General features: G+C 36.5%; 1 protein-coding gene across 3 annotated transcripts; it reads right to left on the reverse strand.

Moving 5' to 3' along the window:
- Positions 1 to 54: 54 nt before the first annotated feature.
- slka (STE20-like kinase a) lies at positions 55 to 23,674 on the reverse strand. 3 transcript variants are annotated; one of them, XM_046863432.1, is made up of 20 exons: positions 23,302 to 23,674; positions 22,688 to 22,839; positions 16,744 to 16,908; positions 15,585 to 15,633; positions 14,481 to 14,630; positions 14,228 to 14,300; positions 13,871 to 14,065; positions 13,493 to 13,574; positions 13,274 to 13,405; positions 11,987 to 13,138; positions 11,776 to 11,906; positions 11,070 to 11,193; positions 9,850 to 10,029; positions 7,880 to 7,972; positions 5,181 to 5,310; positions 4,588 to 4,712; positions 3,996 to 4,184; positions 3,771 to 3,896; positions 2,124 to 2,237; positions 55 to 1,980 (listed from the first exon to the last, which is right to left on the reverse strand). In XM_046863432.1, the coding sequence occupies exons 2-20, from the start codon at positions 22,835 to 22,837 to the stop codon at positions 1,834 to 1,836; spliced, it is 3,507 nt and encodes a 1,168-aa protein (XP_046719388.1). In that variant the 5' UTR covers positions 22,838 to 22,839; positions 23,302 to 23,674; the 3' UTR covers positions 55 to 1,833. The 3 variants fall into 3 exon arrangements, with proteins under 3 accessions (XP_046719388.1, XP_046719396.1, XP_046719403.1); XM_046863440.1 differs by lacking the exon at positions 7,880 to 7,972 and adding an exon at positions 6,620 to 6,691 and having other exon boundaries at positions 22,688 to 23,674; XM_046863447.1 differs by lacking the exon at positions 7,880 to 7,972 and having other exon boundaries at positions 22,688 to 23,674.
- Between the last annotated feature and the right edge of the window lie 351 nt (positions 23,675 to 24,025).

Consider the following 24,025-nt stretch of genomic DNA (forward strand, 5'->3'; position numbering starts at 1 on the left):
AAAAGTGAATCTTCAGAACATATATTTACACAAAACACACAAAAAAGAAATGTGTAAAATACAATGAGAAGATTTTATTTACAGCATGACACCAGCTATTCAGTATATTGGCCAAATCAATTAGAAAAATGCTTTAGACATAACAAAAGTGCCACAAATTCCACGATCCAGTCAAATAAAATGCCCAGAATAACTTGTTGCTATCCCAGTGGCTAATATCCTGATCTGTTATGTATTATATGCAGCTCTAAGGATTCAACTGAAGCTTGTGCTAGTACAATGGGACTTAGAGAGTATAGTCCAAAGAGCTCCAGTTTTCAGTCAAATCCAGCATTTAGGATTTCAGCATGCAAGAGTAGAATGGACAGATATGACAGAATTGTAAATATAGTACAGAAAATGCACTGTGTGATTCTTTAAAAAAAAAATCCTGAAAAGCAAATCAATAAAATTAGACGCATCTGATAAAAGCACAGTTCTCTGCGCAGATGTGCTCCTACTGCTTAGCGGCTAGAACCAGCTGTCGATTATACACAGGGCATGCTGGGAGCTCATTTGCACTCCCTCTACTCTGTCACTAAGCAATACTCCGTCTGAAACAGTTGTTATGGTCCCTAAATGGGAGGAGCTGTGTCAAGGCTGCATAGGACGCACTTTGAGATACTGTAAGATGAGACCACATGCGCATCAGCCAAATAGCAATATTTATGCACTTGTGGTATTCTTGCATGACTAAAACAGATACATAGAAATAGTTGAAAAAATGTATTTTGTATCTTGCCAATGATGGACACTGTCATACATCCAGACACCAAGTCCACCCCATTTATCAACAAGTTGAAATGAACCAGAGTAAACCGAGTAGTATCTGCACTACTGTACCAATGTACACTCTGTGTAATTAATTCTTCATATAAAGAAAGCACTGGACAAAACAGGTAATTGAACACGCAATCACACTGTTCTTTCTTTTTCAAATAGTGAAACATTACATTCGCAATTAACCTGCAAACTTAAGTTTCCCTTCAAGGCCATAGCGCAGGCAACCCACTTCCTCTCGTCTGTAGTCATCTTATATATTGCGAAGCTGCAAGTTTAGAAGCGGGTTTAATATTGTGCACATATGAGAAGCTGCTTTTGACCTTTCACAACATATAGAAGAACTTGTACAATATGCTTTTATATCGGTATAAAATTTTGCCCCATTAATTTCTTACCTTCCCTCAGTTTATATTGGAGTTTTGACAGGCCATACAATTGCTGAAACAAAATAGGAACAATAAAAGACTAAAGACTCCCAAACAGTGGAAAACATTGAAAAGAAAATTAAAAGACAAAAGGCAGCTCAAATTTGACAATATATCTGTGCTTCATATACACACAAACACACTCACGAGGTTGTTGGTGATCTACAGAACCAATGAGTTAGGGAATAAATTATCATGTTATACCATAATCAGATTAGAAATCAGACATCAGAGACCTTGTACAGAATTTAGTCATCGGATGTTTGCTTCTAATAATCAATTTCTCCAAGAAAGATTGTATCCGTGTCTAATCTCTGCTAGTGCCATAGTCATGCAAAACTCCCAGCAGACTAAAGGAAATGAATAAAATGTTAATCCATTGGATTCATAGTTTAACAGTGGGTAATTTACTAATTAACTCGTTTTCCATTGCTGTAATGCTGTTTAGTCCCTTCCATGTTCAAGTGAACTTCTTTTACAACAATCCGATGTTCCTCTCATCAAGTACAGTGGAAGGTCAGACACAGAAGAAGCACCAGGCTGATGCTGCATCTACAAAGCCTTCTATAGCCTTGTATGATCTGGGTTATGAGCCAGATGAATGAACACTAGGAATAGGGTAGAACTTAGAAACTCTACTTTGGGCAGTGGGGTTTAGGCACTCGGATTCCCCACTCATTTTAAAGAAGACCTCCTGTTCTTGCATCTTCCGAGTGAACTCTTCTTCAAGGGCCTGGAGGACACATGAAAAGTACCACATGCTCATTACAGAGATATTCAAAACATATCAAAGCCTTAAAAAGCTAATTTTATTCCAATATGAAAAGGAATTTCAACAGCCTCAAAACAAACAGTAAACTTCTACTTGTGCAGTACCTTCTTTCTGGGACGAAGCTTCTCTCTCCAGTCTTTAAGCTCTTGACTGTGCTCCTCATCCAGCTCCTTCAGCTTCTGAGTCTCATGCTCAATTAACACATGGCACTTCTCATTCTAAGTAAAAATAAATCAATAAAGAATATAATTTAAGTTATTGAGTCATTTTGGTATTTTACATGTACAAAATGAATGTAAGAGATAATGTGCAATAAGTAGAAAATAAACAAGATCTTTTTTCTAACCTAAAACATATCTTAACAAAGTCATAACTACTGTGTGACAATGTAACATCAACACTAGAGTTTGACCGATAGTGGATTTTACAGATACAGATAGATTGAATTGTACTTTCCGATAACTGATTAAATCAACCTTCTTTTTTTTTAATGGATACTGGATAAAAAAAAATTACACTGTAAAATATGCAAAATAGTACTAAACCTACAAAAATATATATATTTAATATGAATATAAATAGAATTATAAATGTAATAAATTATCAATAAGTACAGCCCTCTCACGTAAAAATAAAAACAAAAGGGTGGGGGGGCTGGGGCGATGTGGCATCAGTGACTCTCCTCTAAATTCCGCTCTTGTAATGACAGCGGACCAGGAGCTGGAAAAACTATCGCTAGGAATTTCGGCAATAGTCGTTTGTTTCAGCAATCAACTATCGGTGCTGATTAATTGTCAAAACTTTATTAATCGGTCGACCTCTAATCAATACTCCAAAATCCAATATACAGTGCCTGTCAAAAGTTTGGGGGAAAAGTCTTTCATGGTTTTTGACACACATTACTTCTGTTTATATGCAACATACTTCGTAAACAGCAAAAACACAAAGGAATTGGAAAGTGAATGGTCTATGTAAATGCCGCAAAAATGTAAATGAATGATGAGGAATGTTCTTTGGAGAGATGAGTCCAAACTAGACATTTTTGGCTCTAACAGAAGAACTTATGAAAGATGGAGAACAGAAGAGAAGACGATAGCAGACTGCCTCATATCCACATTAAAATATGGAGGTAGAAGCTTAATAGTTTTGGGTTGTTTTAGAGCAAGGAAGGTTGGAGTCTGATTTTAGAGGAAAGAAATACTGAAACAAAATGGCTACCACTCCATACTTCAGTGCCATTTGATTGTGTCTGGAATGTAGCTAATAGGAACAACCTTCACCATGCAAAAAAAGACAATGGCCCAAACCATACATCCATTCTGTAGGTGTTATTCAGCCAGCAATCAATCTGACAAAATGTTAGCTAGAATAAAAATGGCCTGCCCAGTCACTGCAGCTAAATATTATTCATCTGTTCTAGGATGGATAGGATGAATAATAGTAAAAACCACTTCAGCTGTATGTTTGGGGAAACTAACCGTCTGGATGCCAAAAGTATATAAAGCTATTATTTATGCTATTTCAATGAAAATAAAGTTTAACATCTCCACATTTTTATATTTGTATAGTCAACGTAAATACTACTAAATTACCTAGTTTGTTGCATATGAACAAAACGAACATGCATGAGCCTCTCAAAAACAATAAAAGACTACGTTTCTATTGACAGACACTGTAATAAATTAAGATTTTCAAAAATCACTGTTTTAAATTCATCTAAAGCATGTATTTGAGAATGTGTGCCTGTGGACCTGTAGCTGTTGAAGTTCTCTGATGTTGGAGTCACACTGAAGCTGAAGGTCTCTCATCTGGTTCTCATGCTTCTGGTGCTGGTGAAGTCGCTCGTTCTTCTGTCTCTTCTCCTCCTGTGCTGCAAACTACCCCAGACAACCAGTGTAAGAACATACACTAGTCCTGTGTACTTAGCATACATACTTGGCTTTAACATTTTTTTCACTAATTTCATTGTATATTACCTGCTTAATTTTCTCTCTGTCCTGCTCTGGGGTTCCTGTGCCAGTGATGCGCAGACTTTTCTTAAACATGGCCATACGGGTCTTTCCGTCCCCGCGCTGGATCTTCGGTAGTCGGGCTCTCTCCTGAGCCTGCCTGTTTTTCATCTCTTCTATCAGGCGCTGATTATAACCCTGCATCTGCTCCATTTCCTATTATTTAGCCAGGATATAATTGGGACCGCAGTGTGGATACAAAAAAGAAAAACCAGAAGCCAGGCACAATGCATTAGGAGCCACAAAAATAAGAGTGAAATGTTACATCATTTGCTGGAAGTTTATGCATGCTAAGAAGAATTGGCAATTTGTAACATCTGTAATAATGGAGTGCAGTATAAGGGGTTGAAATACAGATAAAATAAAATTACACAATAAGCAAAAGCACAAAGCTTCTCACAGAAACGACTTTCTACAAGCTACTTTAAAACGGCAAATAACTTTAAATTGATCTACCATGCATTTCTGCATTAGCTCTGAAGGGTGCATTAAGGAGTAGAAGTGGGTGAAATGAAGTATGTTCATATTAAATTATGTAATGTCCACTTTATTCACCCACCTTGTCATGTCTCTTTAGGAGCTGGTGCCTCTGCATGAAGTATTGATCTTTCAGCTGCTGCTTCTGCAACTGGTGTTTCTCCTGCAGGTGGCGCTCCTCCAGCTCCCACATAGCTGCCTCACGGGCTGTATAAAAGCATGTGACGTGAGAGAGTGTGAGAGATAGCAAGATAAAATTATAAATAGACTGAAATCAAATGAAATGGCCAGAAAAGAAAGCAAGCAGTGTCCAGACATGTAAAATAAATAGCCGTTGCATCATGCTTCTGGCAGTATGTGACTCATTACAGAGAATCACTCATTTACTTGCCAAGCCATGTGTCAGAGAAGACAAAGGCCTAACACTTGTCTTTATAAAGTCCTAAAAGTGTTGGACATAAAAAATAAAAATAAAAAAAAAATAAAAAAGATTGTTCATCCTTATTTGTGTGTAGTTATGTTGACCTAAATATAAGAATATATATATATTTTCAATCAAACTGATTAAAAAATATCTGCTATACGGCAATGCTGTCTGTACTGCAGGCAGCATACAAATTTATATAAACTTTGAATCTTAAACAGCTGAATTAACAACAACAAAAAAAATCTGACCTCTCATAAGCTGCTGTTTATGGTTGAGACAATCTCGTTCTATTGTGGCAATCTCCAGTTTGTGCTGCTGGATGATCTTCTTCAGAGCACTGTCCAGCTCCTGTTGTTGCTTTTGCAGAAACTCTTGTTCCTGTGATAAGTATTGAAAAATTGACAGGAGGGGATGCAAAGTCAGAAGGCATAAACATCAGTTCTTGTCTTAAAATTGTAGAGCACCAAACTGCAGAATGGCTGCACAAACATTTTCCAATTATCACAAAACATTTTACACATAAAAACATGTATAAAAAAACTAGGACAGACCAGAAAACTGTTTGAAATGTAAACAAAATTACTAACAGTAATAAAAGTCTTTCAACAACACAACATTAACATCTCATGGAAAAATGGTACAGTCCAATATGGATGAATAAAGCAGAAGAAAAACATGAGGATATATTTTAAACCAGGGCTCAGAGACAAAATGGTTTAAAAAAAAAAAATCTTAATTCACTTAGTTCTCTCCAACCACAACCAATATTTTAGCTCTTCCATATATGCTTCACAACCATAAAATAATGTTCCTGTTTCTGATTAGAACAAAAATACATTTAATTATATGACACATTCACAAACTGTATGTAAGCACCATAATAAAAAAACAATGTCTGGAAACCTATTAGTCCCAGCAGCATTAATGTTTCTATTCACAAATAAGTATGAGGTCATCATATATTTCGGTTCAGAGCCCTGGTTAAAACACGAGTCTACATTAAGATGGATAATAAAAGTTCAACATGAGCAAAACAATATTTGCATCTAAAAATACATTACTCATTTATCCAAACTCTTCACCAAACATGACATTGTAAAGTGCATATCACAATGAGAAAATGTTTTAATGTTGTTACCCTACGATACAAGTCCTACTGTAGCCACAGTGATGATCAGCATTTCCATTTGTGAACACAGAGCCAGTGGCACAGATAAAAACAGTGAGAGTGAAATATACAGGAACTCGAATACATTTGGAGTAAATAACAGAGCACAGTATGTTGTGTTCAAAGAGAGACACTGCACCATAACACGACAGCGACAGCACTCCAAAAAAAAAAGAGAAAGAAACACAAGAGAACCACCCAGCTCACATGTGCCGTACCCGTTCTAATGCGTCATTAATCAGAATTCATCTGCATATGTACAACAGCCCTTGTTTTACACAAACCTTATACTGTTACATGCTGTGCTTTCTGTAAGAACACATTACTATTGTTTATTAATTGATGCAAATATCACTACAAATATGGAACGCATAACAGAAATCTCTTTATAAATACTTATAAATCAGTTATTCCATAATAAACGATTTTCTAGAGCAAGGCGCCTAAGGGTGTAATGGTAGGCAGGCAGGCACATATGAGCAAGAGGTTGGACAGGGAGAAGTAGGGGGCAAAACTTACATCCTGCATCTGAGCGTTGAACAGAGCACATGAGGACAACTGAAAAGACTGTATCATAACCTGGGCCACACCCTGTGGAGTGAAACACAGTGCATTCTACCACGTCAGGGACAACTCACTCACACAGCTTGTGGCATGTTAGCACCCTAAAAAATCCACACGGGCACCACACGCATACTTTCACTTTCTCACAATCGGTTTCTCAGCTGCTGGTGGTTTAAGGTTCTGGGTAAAGAATGGCGAGACTGTCAAGGTAGACAAGAAGCAGTAAACACAGATCCTCAAAACTAACAGAGAAAAGCCTTGTTAGGCAGTAAATGAGTATAAATGTCAGAAGGTGATCTCCAGGCTGGGGTTTTTTTTCATTAATTCAGCGTCCTTCACATGCTTGCGGATTTGAAGCAAAAAAGCAGTAGTAATATTTAGTAAGTACAAATTAGTCTGTTAAAGCCTGCTTAACTGAACTTGGATATCCAGTTGATTGAAGAAAAGAAAAAAAAAGGTTTGCATAGTATCAACCTAATATGCTGCATTTGGAAACAAGCTGTGCTTTATGGTGGAGTTGCAGCCTGTTCCAGAGCACCCCGATGTCTGTGATACCTTTCGGCACTTAATCTTAGCTACACTGTCACTGCACTTTTTACTACTATTACTATTACAGGACAAAAGCAAACCTAATAAACTGTGTTCTATTTAACCCTATGACCCACAGAGACACCCTGAAGTTTACACTCAAGTATCAATCATTGATGAATGAACAATTGATAACTGTAGTTTGATATGATACACTTGAAACTCAGATGATGCTCAAATTCTAGTTCCTTATGCCACATCTATCACTACTAACTTATAGTAATGTCGTTGGGAAAAAAATGCTTTAGAATCACAATCCCAGATGTCACCTGAAAGAGAGATGTCACTCACTTCCGAGTCAGAACCCGCTCAAGGTTTTTCCTATTGTTGCAATTGGCCTTGCCAATGAACAATGCCCATTGTAAAAAGCACTATACGAACAAAACTGAAGCTTTCTGTTGTAGGTTTAATAATGGGAACAAGTTTAAAACACAAGCTAGTGGGCTAATAAGCACCAAAACAGGGAACAGTTTGATTTAGTGTGTAATGCCCTTAGTAACTAAATAACTCAGTTCAGTAACTCAGTAAATAACTGACATTTCAAAAGTTGCTAATGATTCGGTGTTATGTTATAAGAATAGTTGTGTACACATAAGAACATGTAATCGGCATGTTATGAGTCATTACCTCTTCTTGCTGCAAAACAACGAGGTCTTCCTTTAAGCGTTTCAAAAGCTCTTTTCTCATGTGTTTGGGGGACATGTCGATCTCCTGTTTGACCTATAGTGTACGAGTATGTAAATGGTTGGGAATTTGGCTGTTTAAGACTGACCACACCTGATACCAAGTATTAGTGACAAGTCATGCATTGAAGTTTGCCAGTGTGATTATTAGTACCCTTAATGAGCTGCTAACCAGAATCAAGCATCTCATGTTTGACTGTGTAATGATTCAGTGCAGAGTTATATTTGAATGAAGATGTCCCAGAAACCTCATGAATCAGTTCTCTAAGTCGATTCTGTTAATGAAAAATGGATTAGATACTAGAGCATGTATCAATCAGGCACCACAGTAGAAATCAGATGAGTAGCAGAAGAAGAATTAGGTTTTAAGGATAAAAGAAGGCTTTGTAGGTATTGAGTAACCATTACTGATTAAATTATTGAAAACACTTTCAACGTACCTAAATCTCTAAAATGGTGCACACTTTAAATAAATATTGCAAGAATACAAAAAAAAAAAAAAAAAAAAAGAAATGGGAAAGTGGTACCAAGTACAGTGAGATTTTGCACCTAGAAATTTAAATCCAAGATAAATCTCAGTACTACTTTTATTATAGTTTGAGAACTAATTTTCAAGGCGGGTTGAATTACTGCCTCAGTTATTCTACTACAGAACTAGTCAAGTATAACCAAAAGGGTCTGGAGGGTATCATAAAGCGTTTACTCACTGTAAGGGTTGCTATAAAATGTGAAATATGGTAGCATGATGCGAGGTTTATTGGCAGGATATAGGCTAGTGTTTTCAATTTCAATATAATTGAGCGAGCACCATATTAGAAATGATTATACATTCTAGAGAAAATCATTATCTATTATAAGTATTTAAAAGTAGCAGGGAGGGAAAGAAAGCACTATTATTAAACCATGAACCAGCTGAAGCCTGCCCTCCACCACAGCACCAAGTCCCACACTTGCACATTCACACATACATACAAAAATTTATACATGAATATTCATGATAAAACAATAATAATAATTATAAATGCAAAAAAGTAAACAGGAAATCTATTAAAAGCAAGAGTTAACAATACGAAACATGTTTAACTTTCAAAAATGTTTATAGCTTGTACACTAAATCCTAAATAATCTGAAATAGCATAGTGCAGCCAATTGTATAAATGAGTGATAAAAGAATGGTCATGCAGATGAATATAGAGTTAAAATATCAGCATGCATGCAAAAAGGGCTTGGACTTTTATTCGCATTTCTATTTAACACAATTTTAGCCTCATGCCAAGGTTACGGTGGGAAAATTACAGCATGCATGACCCAGATGGAAATTCATCATTGTAAATCCTAAAAAAAAAAAGATTAATAATAATAATAAGAAGAAGAAGAACCTAAGATATTTAGATATTATTCATAAAAAAAATAAATAAATAAATAAATAAATAAAAAACCTCTCCCCTTAGGATGAAGACCAAAAAGAAACGAACATGCAGAAAAAAAAAAAATGCTGTAAAATAGTTAGTTTTTAAATTGGGAAAAAAAACGGAGTTGGTTAATAGTTTAGGCTAATAATGCACTGCCAGAACAGAACAGAGCCGAAGTGTAAAATCACTGTCTACATTTCACTGTCTACAGTGAATCAGTATTTTGTTATGGTTGAAAAATTAAAAGCATATAGGAAAACGGCAAACAATGAGCAAGAGGACGTTGAAGACCACTTCAAAAGCCGCTACACAAAGCAGGTCCTGCAATATGACACAAAACTGCAAGCATCCCATGTATGCAGCTTTTGTTACGGTCACACCGAAATGAAGAAAGATGGAAAAGCTCATTTATGCAGTACAGCCCCACCTCCATATGTCAATTTTAGCATCTACATAATGTCATGCTAACAGTATTAAATATGACTAAATGTCTCCTGCTTACCTCTTTCTTGCGGTTCTTTAGCATGTTCTGGAACTTGGAGAGCTCCTTGTCTTGTTCAGATTTAATCCTCTTAGCCTCATCTCTGAGACGATTGGTGTGGTCTTGTTCCATACGCTCAACAGACTGTTTCTGCTGCTTCTCTAGGTTCTCAATCTCTTGGTCATACTGACGCTTCTTTCCCTAAGACAAACAAAGAAAATATATGAGAGGTATGCTACCCTGAGGAATGCCTGTACCTTTTATGTAATTGAGGTCACCTGACTGTCTGTACTACCAATCTTCTCCTATTAGGGGTCATCACAGCGGATCATCTGTCTCGACACCCCCCTGTCCTCTACATTTGCCCTTTTTCAAACCAACTGCCTGCATGTCTTCCTTTCACCACATCCATGAACATCCTCCTTGGCCTTCCTCTTTTCCTCCCTCGTGGTGGCTCCATCCTCAGCATTCTCCTACCGATATACCCCGTGTCCCTCCTCTCCACATGTCCAAACCATCTCAATCGCACCTTTCCCATAACTTCATGGTGTAACTGATCAACTTAATTCCCCTGAAGTTACTGCAGGTCTGCACATCTCCCTTATTCTTAAAAACTGCTACCAGCACACTCCTCCACCATTCCTCAGGCATTCTCTTACCTTCCAAAATCTTAAACAATCTTATTAAAAACTCCTAAACATCTCCATGCTTCTACTGGTGTCATCGGTCCAACTGACTTTCCACTCTTCATCCTCTTAATCACTGCTCTCACTTCCTCCTTACTAATCCTATCCACTTCCTGCTTCACCATTTCCACATCATCCAATCTTCTCTCTCTCTCTCTCTCTTATTTTCCTCATTCATCAGCTGCTCAAAAAACTCCCTCCATCTTCTCAACACACTCTCCTCACTAGTCAACATTTTCATCTCCATCCTTTGTTTCTCTAACTTGTAGCACATCCTTCCCAGCTCGGTCCTTCTGCCTGACCAATCAGTACTATCAATGAAATGTTATAAATCTTTGAATGAACTACCCCAGTCCTCCAAGATGAGTTGACATGTAAACATGCAATAAAAATATTTTTTCTCAAAAAGCAGGGCGTCACAAACTCTGCTGCAGTGCACAGTCCTCGTTCTTCAGTTATAAAGGGAAAATTAATGCTGTGGACTTCCACAAATTTATGTTATTGATCCTGATTCAAACTAACAAAAATGTACTGTAAATATACAGAGGCACTAACTGTCATCTCCTGCTCAAAGCGCCGGAACAGTTGCTCTTTCTGCTGCTGTAGTTTATTGGTGAGCTGTTGATGGGCTCTTTGCTCTTCCTTCTGTAAAAGCCTCAGCTCACGCAGCTCCTGACGCCTGCAACAGCACAACACAAGACATTATTTCTCTTAACACAGCACAGTATAAAGCTAAAACAGGAAAAAAGAAAAGTAAAATAATTAGAACTAAAATCAATAGTTTTATCTTTTCAATAAAGTTTTGGATTGTTTGAAAATTGGCATGTTTTTACACATAAATCTTACACAAACAAATCTTTGACTGTGGGGCATGTATGGTAAATATGGCAGTGGAACTTAATAAAATCTACATCAAATATTAAAAATCTCAAATATCTGACAAGCAATGAGAACAAAGATAAAATAGTATACATTGAAATGCCCTAAAAAAAAAAAATCCAGAGTAAAAGCAAATTGAAATTTGTATCAGTAACAACTGAACAAATCCATGATGCAAATACACAGTCACCCACATAGAATCAACAACTTTATTTCCTGGCAATGTAGAATTATGTTATATATAATCGTGCATTATATATATATATATATATATATATATATATATATATATATATATATATATATATATATATATATTGATTTAAAGGCAAATCAATCCCAGATGCTTAATAACAGTCACAAAGGTCACTTAAATCACTACCTTAAAAACCGCAGTTCTTCGCTCTTGGTGTCATTATCTGTAACTATCTTCGATGTGGTGACACTGACCTCCACCCCATCCACCATAAACTTGCGTGTCTTTTTCAGGGTCTTCTTCTGGTATTTGGAATCCTTTAAAAGTACAGCCTCATGAACATAAGCAATTTCATAAAATGTGAATAATCTCCAACAGAACACTGTGAGGTTCTTACCTGTATGGAAATTGATCCCTCTTTACTTCTGGATAGGAAGCTGGAGATAGATAGGTTCATGTCAATGCTGTTGGTATCTGCTGCTGAGCTGCTTCCTGAATCAGAATCCTTCTCAATATCAGGTTTAATTGCCACAGCACGTTTCTGATCTACCTCATCCTCTGCTGCTGCTTCTGAGGATGCAGACTGCTCGTGATTCGTTACTGGGTTTTTATTTGACATGTTGTCCACTTCATCTTTTTCTCCATTAATAATAATGACGGCTGAGACATCCACTGAGGTCTTATTTTCATTCACATTTTTCTCTGTCTCCACAGAAATGTCTTTCACAACGATATTGTTCACTGACTCAGCTTTATTTTCCACTTGTATAAATTCCTTAGCATCTACTTCAGTTTTAGTTTGGTCCTCTTCAGCTTGTAGTTGTAGCTCCTTTTCTTCACTCTCCTCTTTCTTTTCTACATCTGCAGGCTTATCAAAAACAGTTTCTTCTCCCACTTTCTCCTGCTGAACATCCTCTTTCTTCTTCTCTACTTCAATCTCAAACAAGTTCTTTCCGGTGTCATCATCCACACACACTTCACCCTGTTTTCCAACAGGATCTTCAGGGAAACCTTTCTGTGGTTCAGAACATTCCTCCACTATGGGTTTTGGCTTCAAATCCTCCTTCTCTTCCACCTGCTGATCTTTTTGTTCATCTCCCATTTTATTTTCTTCCTCACGGCTCTCAGAAGGTTCATTTAACTTAAACTGTGCCTTTTCTTCCTCTCCAGTCTCTTCACTGACAGTCACTGTCATCTGGACAACATCTTTCTGGGTTTCTGGAACTTCAGGAATCTTCTCCTCAGCAGCGCTTTCTAAAGTCTGGACTTCTTCCTGGTTCGACATGCTCTTGTCTGCAGCATTTGAGTCTTTAGGACTGAGGTCCACAATTGCAGCTGCCTTTCTGCTCTCTCCCTTAGTATGGACAGGCTCATAGGAATCCAGAGCCACAGCTGAGCTTCTCTTACTGTCCTCAGCTGTTGTGGGTTTTGCTTGTGGCTCAGCTTTCTCAGTGACTGATTCCAGTGTAGACGCATTCTCAGAAAGCTTCTCGTCCTCCAAGCTGCCAGTGCTGATTTCAGATAGGGCACGCTTATGTCCCCTCCCATCCTATATGCACAAATAACTTATGATAAATTTGATATAAATAATATTCTGTATGAGATACAAGGCCTTTATTGCACAAGTTAAAATGGACACCAGATCGTAGTGATAATTGGTTGCTAGTTGAATGAATACACGTACAAGCTGTGAGTCTGTCTCCTCTTCTTCCTCTTCTTCTTTGCCATCCTCAAACTCCTCATACACTTCTGCTTTAGCCTCAGCAACAAGCTCACGCAGAGGTCTGTTATCAGTTACACTTGCAACAAATGGATGCTGAAATAAAACAAATTAAAACAATCAAATTTATGAGAAAATATTGTTTATTATGAATAGGGGCTCTTTTAATAATGGATAAATCACCTGTAGGAGTTGCGCTGCACTCCATCTATGGTCTACATTCTTATCCAGAGCTTTTTTCAGGAAATCACTGAACTCTGGAGACCTGTACAACAAATCAAATGAAAATGTCTGAACTGAAAAAAAATTCTTCATGACCGGTTTAGAAAAAAATACAACAATCAAGTTAGTTCTGTCAGTGTGGCCATACGGAGGTAGGCGAATGCTAAACTGAATCATCATTACGCATTGTAGCTGCCTGCAGTTTGCGCACCTCATTATGTCAAAGGTTCCCAGACTCGAATATTCTGCCTCACATCTACATGACAGATTCTAGCAAATAAAACCATGACTGTTTAAGAAAAAGAATAAACAAATAAATACAAAATAAGGAAAACATACCATCGCGAAGGCTGCATGAGTGTAGGGGGCTCCGACTTGGCTATTTTAAGCAGGACTCTCATAGGGTTCATCTCATGATTGGGCGGCTCAATCTGTGCCAACTCGATCAGAGTGATCCCAAGGGACCAGATGTCCGCTTTGTAGTCATATGGTCTGTCTTTTGATGTTTCACACATTACCACTTCAGGGGCCATCCTACAGAAACATGGGGAATAAAGAAGTACAACAAGACAACTATTACAAAGGGTTTATGTTTGTTGTATTGTTAGCATTACCAATCCTCTTTTTAAAACATAAAAATATATATATATATATACTGTATATTTCTTCTGGAGTTTTCACGAACAGATGACTAACCAGTAAGGAGTCCCAATGAAGGAGTCTCTTCTTTGTAGGGTCCTAGTGTTTTTTGCAGACACTCCAAAGTCAGCTAAAGGGAGACATTAACCCAGATATGCATATTTGATGACAGGTAACTTGAGGCAAAAAAAAAAATTGCTGGCAAATAAAATTTCACAAAATTGCTGAATGAATATTAATCTTATTGTAGCCTTTCTGACTTCAAACTTTAAAGATATAAAATAATGTTTGGAATAAAAATAAAACTTGCCCAACTTGACGTCACCATCTCCAGAAAACAGTACATTTCCAGCTTTCAGATCTCTGTGGATGATCTTGTTCTCATGAAGATAAGTCAGTGCATCTAGGGTCTGTTTACACACCACACGGATCTGTGGCTCTGTCAGGGGCCGCTCCAGCTCTGAATACATGTAAATATATATATGTTTTATGCAGTTCTGTGTAAGATTTCATAGATTAGAAAAATGGTCCATAAAAACTAAGGTTTAATCTTATTTATAGCTAATCATGCAGACTCATAAGAACAGTGAAAGGAACTTCAGACCCGTTTTTTTGATTACAGAAAAATAAGAAGCCATTGTTTATCAGTAGAATGATCCTTTATATTTGTTGTCTGTTGCCTTGGAGCTATGACTTGGAAAAGTACAAAGAGGAATGACTCCCTGATAAAGAAATTCAGGGAGCTCTATTCCAAAGAGAAAGCCAGAAGGAGGAGTTACACTAACAGAAACACTAAATCAAGTTTTACAGCTCAAACAAAGAAAGGCCCAAGGTGCTTCACTAATGCTGCTTTACAAGTCCTTCAGTGTCAGGTGAAAGAAGGAAGAGAACCATGAAAAACAACACACCATAATACAATATTTATATTGTATTAATTTGTTTGACTTAAATTGTAATAATTTGTTTGACTAATTGTGCAATCTGAACTGTAATAATGCACATAATGCACTTCATTACAAAGAAAAAAATATATATTAAAAACATTTATTACAACATAAACAATAAGAACATGATCCATTAAATGTGTGGCTGACTGTGATTGAAATGCTGTCTCTCCATTTTTCATGTATAATTTAATTCCAAAAGATTTAGAGGAAAAACTGCACAAGGTTTTAGGAATGCACACAAATAATACAGCAAAAAAAAGGCTGAATTGCAGTTACCACTCTTTGAAACTGAAACTGCAATAATTACATGCTTGGACCGCTTTAGCACTGAAGCAAGCTTAGCCTCTTGTGTGGCAGTGTGAGGTTTAGTGAAAAAGCATAACTTATTTGTGAGTAAAGTTCAAATGATTCAGCCATTCCGAAATATCTGTTTCCCCATGGTACACAACAATGAAAATAATATTTACCCAGCATGACAGCATCGACTGCACCTCCTGCACAAAACTCAATAAGTATCTATAGACAGAAGGAGCAGAAAGAAACTTCATTACGCTTCAAAGTGCAAAGACTAATTCATCTAATTAGGAAGAATCATCTAACATCATCAAATGAACTACAAATACTAAAAAGGTTTGGAAAAAAATGGATGGTCAAACTCTTTAGCTATTTTAGTTCATTAAATCCCAGACATAAAGCAACTAGCCAGATTTTAATGCAGATTTAATTTAGTTCAAAATGCAAAAATACAGACTGTTCAGATTCTCTGATGATTAGGTCAGACAGCTTGTATTTAATTGTGCACCATTATATGGAACTGTGGTCATTGGCAAGGTATGAAACTGCAAACTTTGGTAAAAGCTTTGTAATTTAAACCACTATACATTCTTCCAAGGCCTTCAAATGGTTTGAACAAAATAAATATAAATAGTGTATTATGTTCCTTTAGTGCAGACCACAATGTGGCAAAGAGAGAACTCTTGGCCTAAATGCAACATTATTACAATTTACAGATTTTTTTTTCTTTCTTTCTCACAGATACTCCATGCTACAGGAACCAGTTTTGGAGCATTTAACGGATGAGTGACTTGAGCTCCTTCTTCCAGTTTTAAGTAAACATGACAGTGTTGATTAGAGTCATACATTTATCTTCTCTGATGGGCCTGCAGAAGCAAACAGGACAACTGTATAATTAATTCATAAGCACTTTCTCTGCTCATATGTAATGGTATATTATCCTCCCATATACACTGCATTCAGGGAGTGCCATCTGAAACCACCTGCACCTAATTGCTTTGGGAGGTCTGCAGCATGAAAATGATCCACACAGGAATGTGTTGATAGCAGATGAAAGCAATCTGAAAAGCCATTACCCATTAAGAGTGAATTAAGCAGCAATGTGCATAAAACATTTTGCTGCAAATCCAGTAAAAGTGTACAGCATGGTTAGTTTACTTATTGACTGAAGGCTTCAGAATAGTTCAAATTACTGTTCTCTAATCATATCAAGCAACATGGCTTCCCACTTCCTCCACATCTTGAATGATGTGCATGTCTGTATTTAGATAATATATACTATAGCTTTTCAAACAGATATGCAAACCAATCTACACAAGAGACACTACTTACCCATAACTTGCTCTCAAAGTAGAATGCATCAAGCAGCTTAACTATGTACTGATGGTCACAGGAAGCAAGGATATCTATCTCAACCATGTAGTCTTCCAGCTCCTCTTCTGTTTTGGTGTCAATCACTTTAGCAGCTGCAAGTACACCGGTTTCCTTGTTCTGAGCCTGAAACAAAACAATACACGCAAAATAGTTCAACAAAGAACTCTGAAAAAAAGGGGGCGAATGTTCTAAAAGCATAACATTAACAGCATATAAATTTCATCTTGATATTATGTACTACAAACATTCTATGCATTATACTAAAATATGGTGTATTTACTTATTTAGAAGCTTACCAGGTTATTTTTATTATTTGCATTGGTGGTGGTGTAATTTATGTTTCTATTTAGCATTTAAAAAAATTAATAAGTAACCATTTGCATTTAATTAATAAGGTTTGTTCATCTGTAGAGCGAAGATTGCTTTGATTTTTATTTGAGTTAAAAGCATATGGTTAATACTTTGCTTCATCTCACTTACATTAATACAGATCATCATCTATATCTCATAACTAATCTTTATATGTAATCAGTTTGTACCATTTTTTAACAAAAGTAAACATCGGATGGAAATTTTAACCTATATTTAATTTGAATTTCAAAGTGTGCCATTAGGAAATGCTGCCCTAATGAATACAGTTTTGCTGGTTAAGTGTTCAATAGTGCAATTTTAGAGTGAACCAGAAATCTTATTCCTAATGTCTAAATGAACAGCAATCTATCTTTCATGGCACACCTGCCATTATAGACTATGAGACATGGAGTCAACAAATGAATTACGCTTATGCGAACAAATGACCTACGTCTAATCATATTTAAGCCTAGCTCTTCAAATGTTAAACATCCAGTTATACACAAACCAATTGCTATTTTGATTTGCAAATACACTTGACTCTGATGCTATTTTAAGCCCACAGCAGTTAGTGTTAAAAAAAAAAAAAAAAAGAAGAAGAACAAAAAAAGGGAAACAACGATTACCTCATAAAGAGGCACGGCAAAGGCACTTGTAATCTCACTGTACACTTTAGTCCTTATTTAAGCACAAATTAACCATCTATACTTGTATAAAGATTCATTTAAGTACACTCAAAGATACATTTTAGATTTAATTACTGTACCATCTCTGAAACCATTGGCAGTGTGTTTAATGCAGACGTAATTCAAGTCAGCAATAGGAGGAGTAACACAAATCCAATCACTAGCTCCGTCACAGTTTGAAGTGCCAGACCTATTTTGGAAAGTGCTTCGAATGCAATGTTTATGGATACAGAAACACAGAACAGTGGACAGAGAAAGAAACAAGGGAAGTGTGTGTGGCTTAGACTTTCTATTTACATAAAGCTTTACACCATACACTCTCACGCCGTTTTCTTTGCACTAGCCAACACCTCTCCCTTCTGTAATCTGTGAGGAAACGGATGCAGCTTTTACAAAACTAAAAAACCAGCAGATCTAAATCGCTTCTTTGAAATCTACAACAGACTGCAAGCCACATGTCCAAGACAGATCAGCTAATTTTCTGACTATTATTAGGTTCATAACGATAAGTTTTTACACTGTCGCTACACTTTAATTTGAGGTTTCACCATAGAAAATGTTTAAATGATGATATTAGAACACTCCTATTCTACTCCTAATCCATTATAAATCAGAGTACAAATACTGCAAACTATTCACTGTGATTCAGTGTTTCTGGCAGCCTTTTTTCATACATGGAGTTTTTCAGCTAGCTTAGTTCTACTCTAACACTTGTGTTTGCATTGAGGGTGGGAATGTCATGAGTTAAAAAGTATTCTGTTGTGACACATGCTTTCTGTATTCTCCCACACCCTCCTCACAGTGCTGATGCAAAGTATAGGAGTTTGGACACTTGCTGAAAGCCCCTTCCACCGATCCATTTGCTAAATAGCTTTGTGCCTTTTCACACTTGACTGCACCTCTACGTGAAAATGAAACATTAATCTTAATAAAGAGAACTATAAGCTATAATGTAAATGTATCTCAGTAAATATTATTTAATCCATTTTTGGTATATAAAATCGGTTTACACATTTTTATAGAAAATTAAAGTTTGTCTCTTTTCCTTTAATCACTCATTCAGTCATTTTTTACTATATAGACCAGACTTATTCAACTAAAATAACAAAGGCCAAAGTACACATACTTCCTTCTGTACAATGGTCCAGATAAGCAACTAACAGGACTGAACAGTCACAATTGGGGCTGAAACGATTCCTAAAGTAACGAATACAAAAACGCAACAAATAATTTGCCTCAATGTTGCGTTTAGTCCATTTATCTACACACACAGCACAGTGTTTCCCAACGGACCATTATTACTGACGCACCACCCGCTAAACTCCTTAGCGCACTGGACAGGTAAACGCAGAAGACGCTGCAGAATGAAAAATGAAGAAACAGGTCGAAAACAACGAGGAGCGAGGAGATGACGAAATGACAAAGTTTCCAAAGTTTGGGATAATTTCAAACTAAAACAAAAAGAAAACACTGTAATTTGACATTTGACAAGTACACTGAAGTCATTTGAAATCGATTTTTTATATTTATATTTCCATTTAGATGTAATATGGCATTTAAATGTATTTAATGGGTTATGTTTTCACAGATATTATTGTATGGAATTTCAGAAATAAAAAGACATTTTTCTAAAAAATTATACAAATTACTTGTTCGTTTTAAAAGACTGGTCTTATTTTCTCTCTCTTATTTATCATTGCTCTGTAATAAAGGAAAAATACTTTTTATCCGATTACTCAATAATTGATGGAATAATCGGTAGAATACTCGATTACTACAGTAATCGATAGCTGCAGCCCTAATAGCAATAGCTATTGATTCACATTACTACTTTTAAGAAAAATAAATGCATGCTTCAGTTTGAACCTCTTTTAACATTTGGTTATCAATGTTAAAACAACAAGCCTTGAAATGAGTTCATAAAATTTTTTATCTGTTAATATCTGTGATATCACCCCACATTCTAATAGAATGTCTCAAGTCCAGTAGCAAGTCTCTTGTCGAATAAACTGGCTTCAGTTTATTAAAGGAAATTGCAAACATTGCTGAGAGCTTTGTAATTTAAACCACTATGTTGTTTTGCCAAGAGCCTTCAAATGGTATACAAACTAAATTGTATATTATGTTTCTTTAGTACCAACCACAATGAAAAGGAAAATGCGAGAACTGTTGACCCGATTGCAAAAAATGATCACAATTTACAGACCTGTTAAATATTGCCTTTTTATTTCCATTCTGATATTTAAAAAATATTTATACTAACAACTGACCAGCTACAAGACTGTAGATTTTGATTGTGGTCTAATTTTTATTTTTTTATATTTTTTTCACAGATGCTCCATGCTATGAGAACCAGCTTTCTGTGCAAACAACACAAAAACAAGTGCAGCAGTATCATTTCAAAAGTAACCACAAACCAGTATACACTAATAAACACCTGTGGGCTTTAGGGGTGGTTTATATTTATATACAGGACTGCACGCTGTAGTACCCAACATGGAAACTTAAGCAAAGTAAATTTCAAATAGGGCTGTAACGTGTCCTTTGATTACAAAAATTCATAGATTTAACTTATTTTGCAGCAATGCTTCATTCAACCCATTTAACCACACATGGAGCGCTGCGTTTCCCACGGACCATTATTACTCACGCACCACCCACTAAGAGCGTTATGGACAGAGACACAAAAGACGCTGCAAAATAAGAAAATGGAGAAATGGAGAGAAAACAGTGATGAGAATATTCATATGGAAGCCAGTTTCTGCCACATTAAATAAAAAGTTTGCCGAATTCTTAATTATTTTTTCTTTTAACTTTTTTATTTTAAGCTAATAGGGCAGCGTCACCCCCTCTGTAGTGCCAGAAATATTTACACATTAAAAATAAAATGGGCTACAATTAATAGAATCACATGGTATCAAACTAAGTTTCAAAAAAAGTCAGAATTACTAAAATAAAACACCATTTAGTGCATTTGTTTTTTGAGTGATCTGAAATTTATTTATATTGATGATATTATAAACCTGAAAGATTTAGTTCACATATTCTTGAATGCAATTTCAGCAATAAAAAATAAAAATTTTCTAAAAAGCTTCTAAAAATGACGTTCGTTTTAAGAGACCCATCTTATTTTCTCTTGTATATTAAGAAAGAAAAAGTACTTCTTATCCAATTATTTTAATAGTCATCAGAATACTAGACTAATAATCAATAGCAACAGCTCTAATTTCAAGCAAAGAAAATCCCTATCTAATAAAATGCATTATAAACAGTGAATATCATTTTTCACAGAGAATCTCTGTACTATTCATTAAGAATAACTACAAACACTGGACTATTGAATGAACAGGGATCAGGTTCACACAACAGAAATTCCCACTGCTCCTGGTTATTACAACAAAAAATTGAAGTGGGTGTATTCTTAAGAACAACCTATTAACTGTATGCCAAACATTCTGCATTCCACAATAGGGTGCAGTAACAAAGCATTTTGACTATAGCATCGTGACTATGCGCTGGAGCAGCTATCAATGAAATTACTCACTTGCTTAACTGAGATTTAAACTCGACTTATAGATCTGTTTTTATAATCACATTTTGATCAATAAATGACAGTGACTAATATTTTACCCTATTACTGTGCAGCACTATGCACACTTTGTAGCTTATTCTTTAGCAGGGAAAATGCTATTAGGAACGTTTGCATCCTCTGTCCTACTTTAATACATATCTACATCTTATCAGCTTAATTTATCTGGAGTCAAACAGCTCGGTTATTAAGTGTTCTAATAATGCAAGAAATGTAATTGATTGTGCGCTGAACCGGAAATATTTGGTTTAAAATACAATGAACTTAAAACTGCTAACTAGTTTGAATGTGCAAATAGTCACTGTGGTGCTGCACGCTTAAAATAGCACCAGTGCTTAAAAAGAAAAAGAAAAAAAAAAAGAAAAACCCGAGAGGTGTGGCAGAAACCAGTGAGGTCTGTAAACCTTTATGATTCACAAGTTCCTCTGTACCGCATATCATATTCCAGATCCAACTGTTTTGTCTCGTAGTAGTTGAACTCTTGTCAATAATCCTTTGTGCCTTACACATATAATAGGGGAATGCTGGGAGCATATTACATTAATGAATGTCATGACTGAAGTCATCAAAACCAGTCATGGAGAGCTGGAGTCCAGGTTTGCTGGTGATACTGTAAGACACAGATTTCCTGATTTTTCAGCACACTAACAATATGTAGAGCCATACAATTTTCATTGCTGATCTAATACTGACATCAGAAAGCTTTGGTTGCCAGATTGTGCACAATGTCAGAGGTTGCAAAGTGGACAATTTCAGTAAGCAGATGGGATCACGCTGATGCATCTTTCATGATTTCCATGTTCAACAATCTCAGTGTCGTACTGTACATTTCCTTACTGCTAGGATTTGACATTGCTGTACCTTTAGTACATATTGCATTTCAAAAGCACAGAAATACACATGAACAAACACTGAAACTTGTAATGCTTTCTACACCAAACGCACCTGATGCAGGTAAACCATTACAATGAAAAAATAATAAATAAATAATAATAATAATAATAATGCCTAGGACTTTAATCCTTCGTGATTGGAGGAAGTATGAATCCCTGCATAATACTGACATATGATCAAAATAATCAACAAGCTTGCAAACACCTCCCCAAATTTTGTGCAAGAGTATATGTTGAGTCAGAATGAGTCAACAGAGAGAAGACAAAAATGACAAACGTAATAGCAAAACTGAACTAGCACCAAAAAGGGTGGTGTCTGTACTTAGGTCAGGATGATCATTTTAAAAAGATTTTTTTTTAAAGGCACGATCAGGTATATTTACCTTGTAGACCTTTCCGAAGGCTCCATCTCCGAGCTCTCCGACAATCTCCCACACTTCCTCCGGATTCACGTCTCTGTGAACGTGCTCGTACTGTTTTTTCTTTTTGTCGATGCCGATCTTAAAGATCTTCCGCAGGTTGAAAAACGACATCTCTGCCGTTTGAAAGAGATGCAAATTAAAACAAGAACTAAAACCAACCCTACAGGCCACTAATTCTTAAAACAACTAAGTTGGCTAACTAGCTAGCTAGCTCTAGTCACGCAGTGAATTATAATTCTGCTGCAGTAAAAAGCACGACACGGAGCGAACCCTACTTTATATTGGATATGCAGCAAATTACTAGCAAACTGAAAACGGAGCAATTTGGGGAAAGTGTGGCGGTTATATCCATACACTTGTCCATAACGGTACAGAAGAATGGTCCACGTTACATACAAAATAGTAGCCCTGTCTCTCCTGTAGTTAGCTCCAGCTTCTGGCGGTCCTCCTGTTTGTTTTCTCGGGTTTAGCAGTAAAATGAGAGGTGCTTCTTTAAGGAGAAAATCTACCCTCAAACCAAATTTCGTTCTTTTATTCAGACAACGGAGGGGAAACCAATAAATCGGTGTATTTACCCGACAAATATAAAGAGACGAAAGCGAAGAAAACGGATGCTCAAATCTAAAGTCGCTAGCTAGCTAACAGCCAATCCACACAAACACGGTCACGGCCCAGCCGCTCTCTGTATCCGTCTCTCTTCAGCCTGTTCCTGGTTCAAGAAAGAAAAGAAAATAGGCCTAAAACAAGAACCCGCACTACTCTACTCTATTAGGAGTCATATCACGTTACTCCAGGCGGCAGAAAAGGTTGTTGTGTTGATTTAAAGCGTCCATCCCTGTTTAGAGGAAAAGCGCGTTCCGTCTCAGCACAACTTCAGAAAAAAAGATGAGGGAGCCGTTGCTGGATGGAAGAAGGCGCGTGCACGGCGACGGCAAAGAAAGCGGTTTGCGCACGCGCGCTGAAGCCCGCCGGTGACGCTCTGTAGGAACTTGAGCTGCCTTGGCGTAGCTGTTAGGTTGGGAGGGGAAACAATAATCAGATAGAAAGTATGCAACATATACAGGATTTTATATATATATATATATATATATATATATATATATATATATATATATATATATATATATATATATATATATACAAACAAACAATTTATTTTGCAATCTAAGTATCCAAGGTGAAAAGGTGAAAAGTTCTGGGGTAGTTGCTGAGGAAGTAGACAAAAATTGAATGATCATCAATAAAGGTGTTGCAAGAGCTGTTTTTAGCAACAGCGTTGTTTCCACTCTTACAGCATCA

Source organism: Silurus meridionalis, chromosome 2, assembly GCF_014805685.1.
Source record: "Silurus meridionalis isolate SWU-2019-XX chromosome 2, ASM1480568v1, whole genome shotgun sequence".
Lineage (NCBI taxonomy): Eukaryota > Metazoa > Chordata > Actinopteri > Siluriformes > Siluridae > Silurus > Silurus meridionalis.

Coding starts and splice junctions, on each gene's coding strand:
- slka (XM_046863432.1), bottom strand. CDS start 22,837: ATGTCGTTTTTCAACCTGCGGAAGATCTTTAAGATCGGCATCGACAAA. Junction 13,575..13,870: donor CTCATGCAGCCTTCGCGATG/GTATGTTTTCCT, acceptor TTTGTTGTACAG/GTCTCCAGAGTTCAGTGATT. Junction 11,907..11,986: donor AGGGATCAATTTCCATACAG/GTAAGAACCTCA, acceptor GTACTTTTAAAG/GATTCCAAATACCAGAAGAA.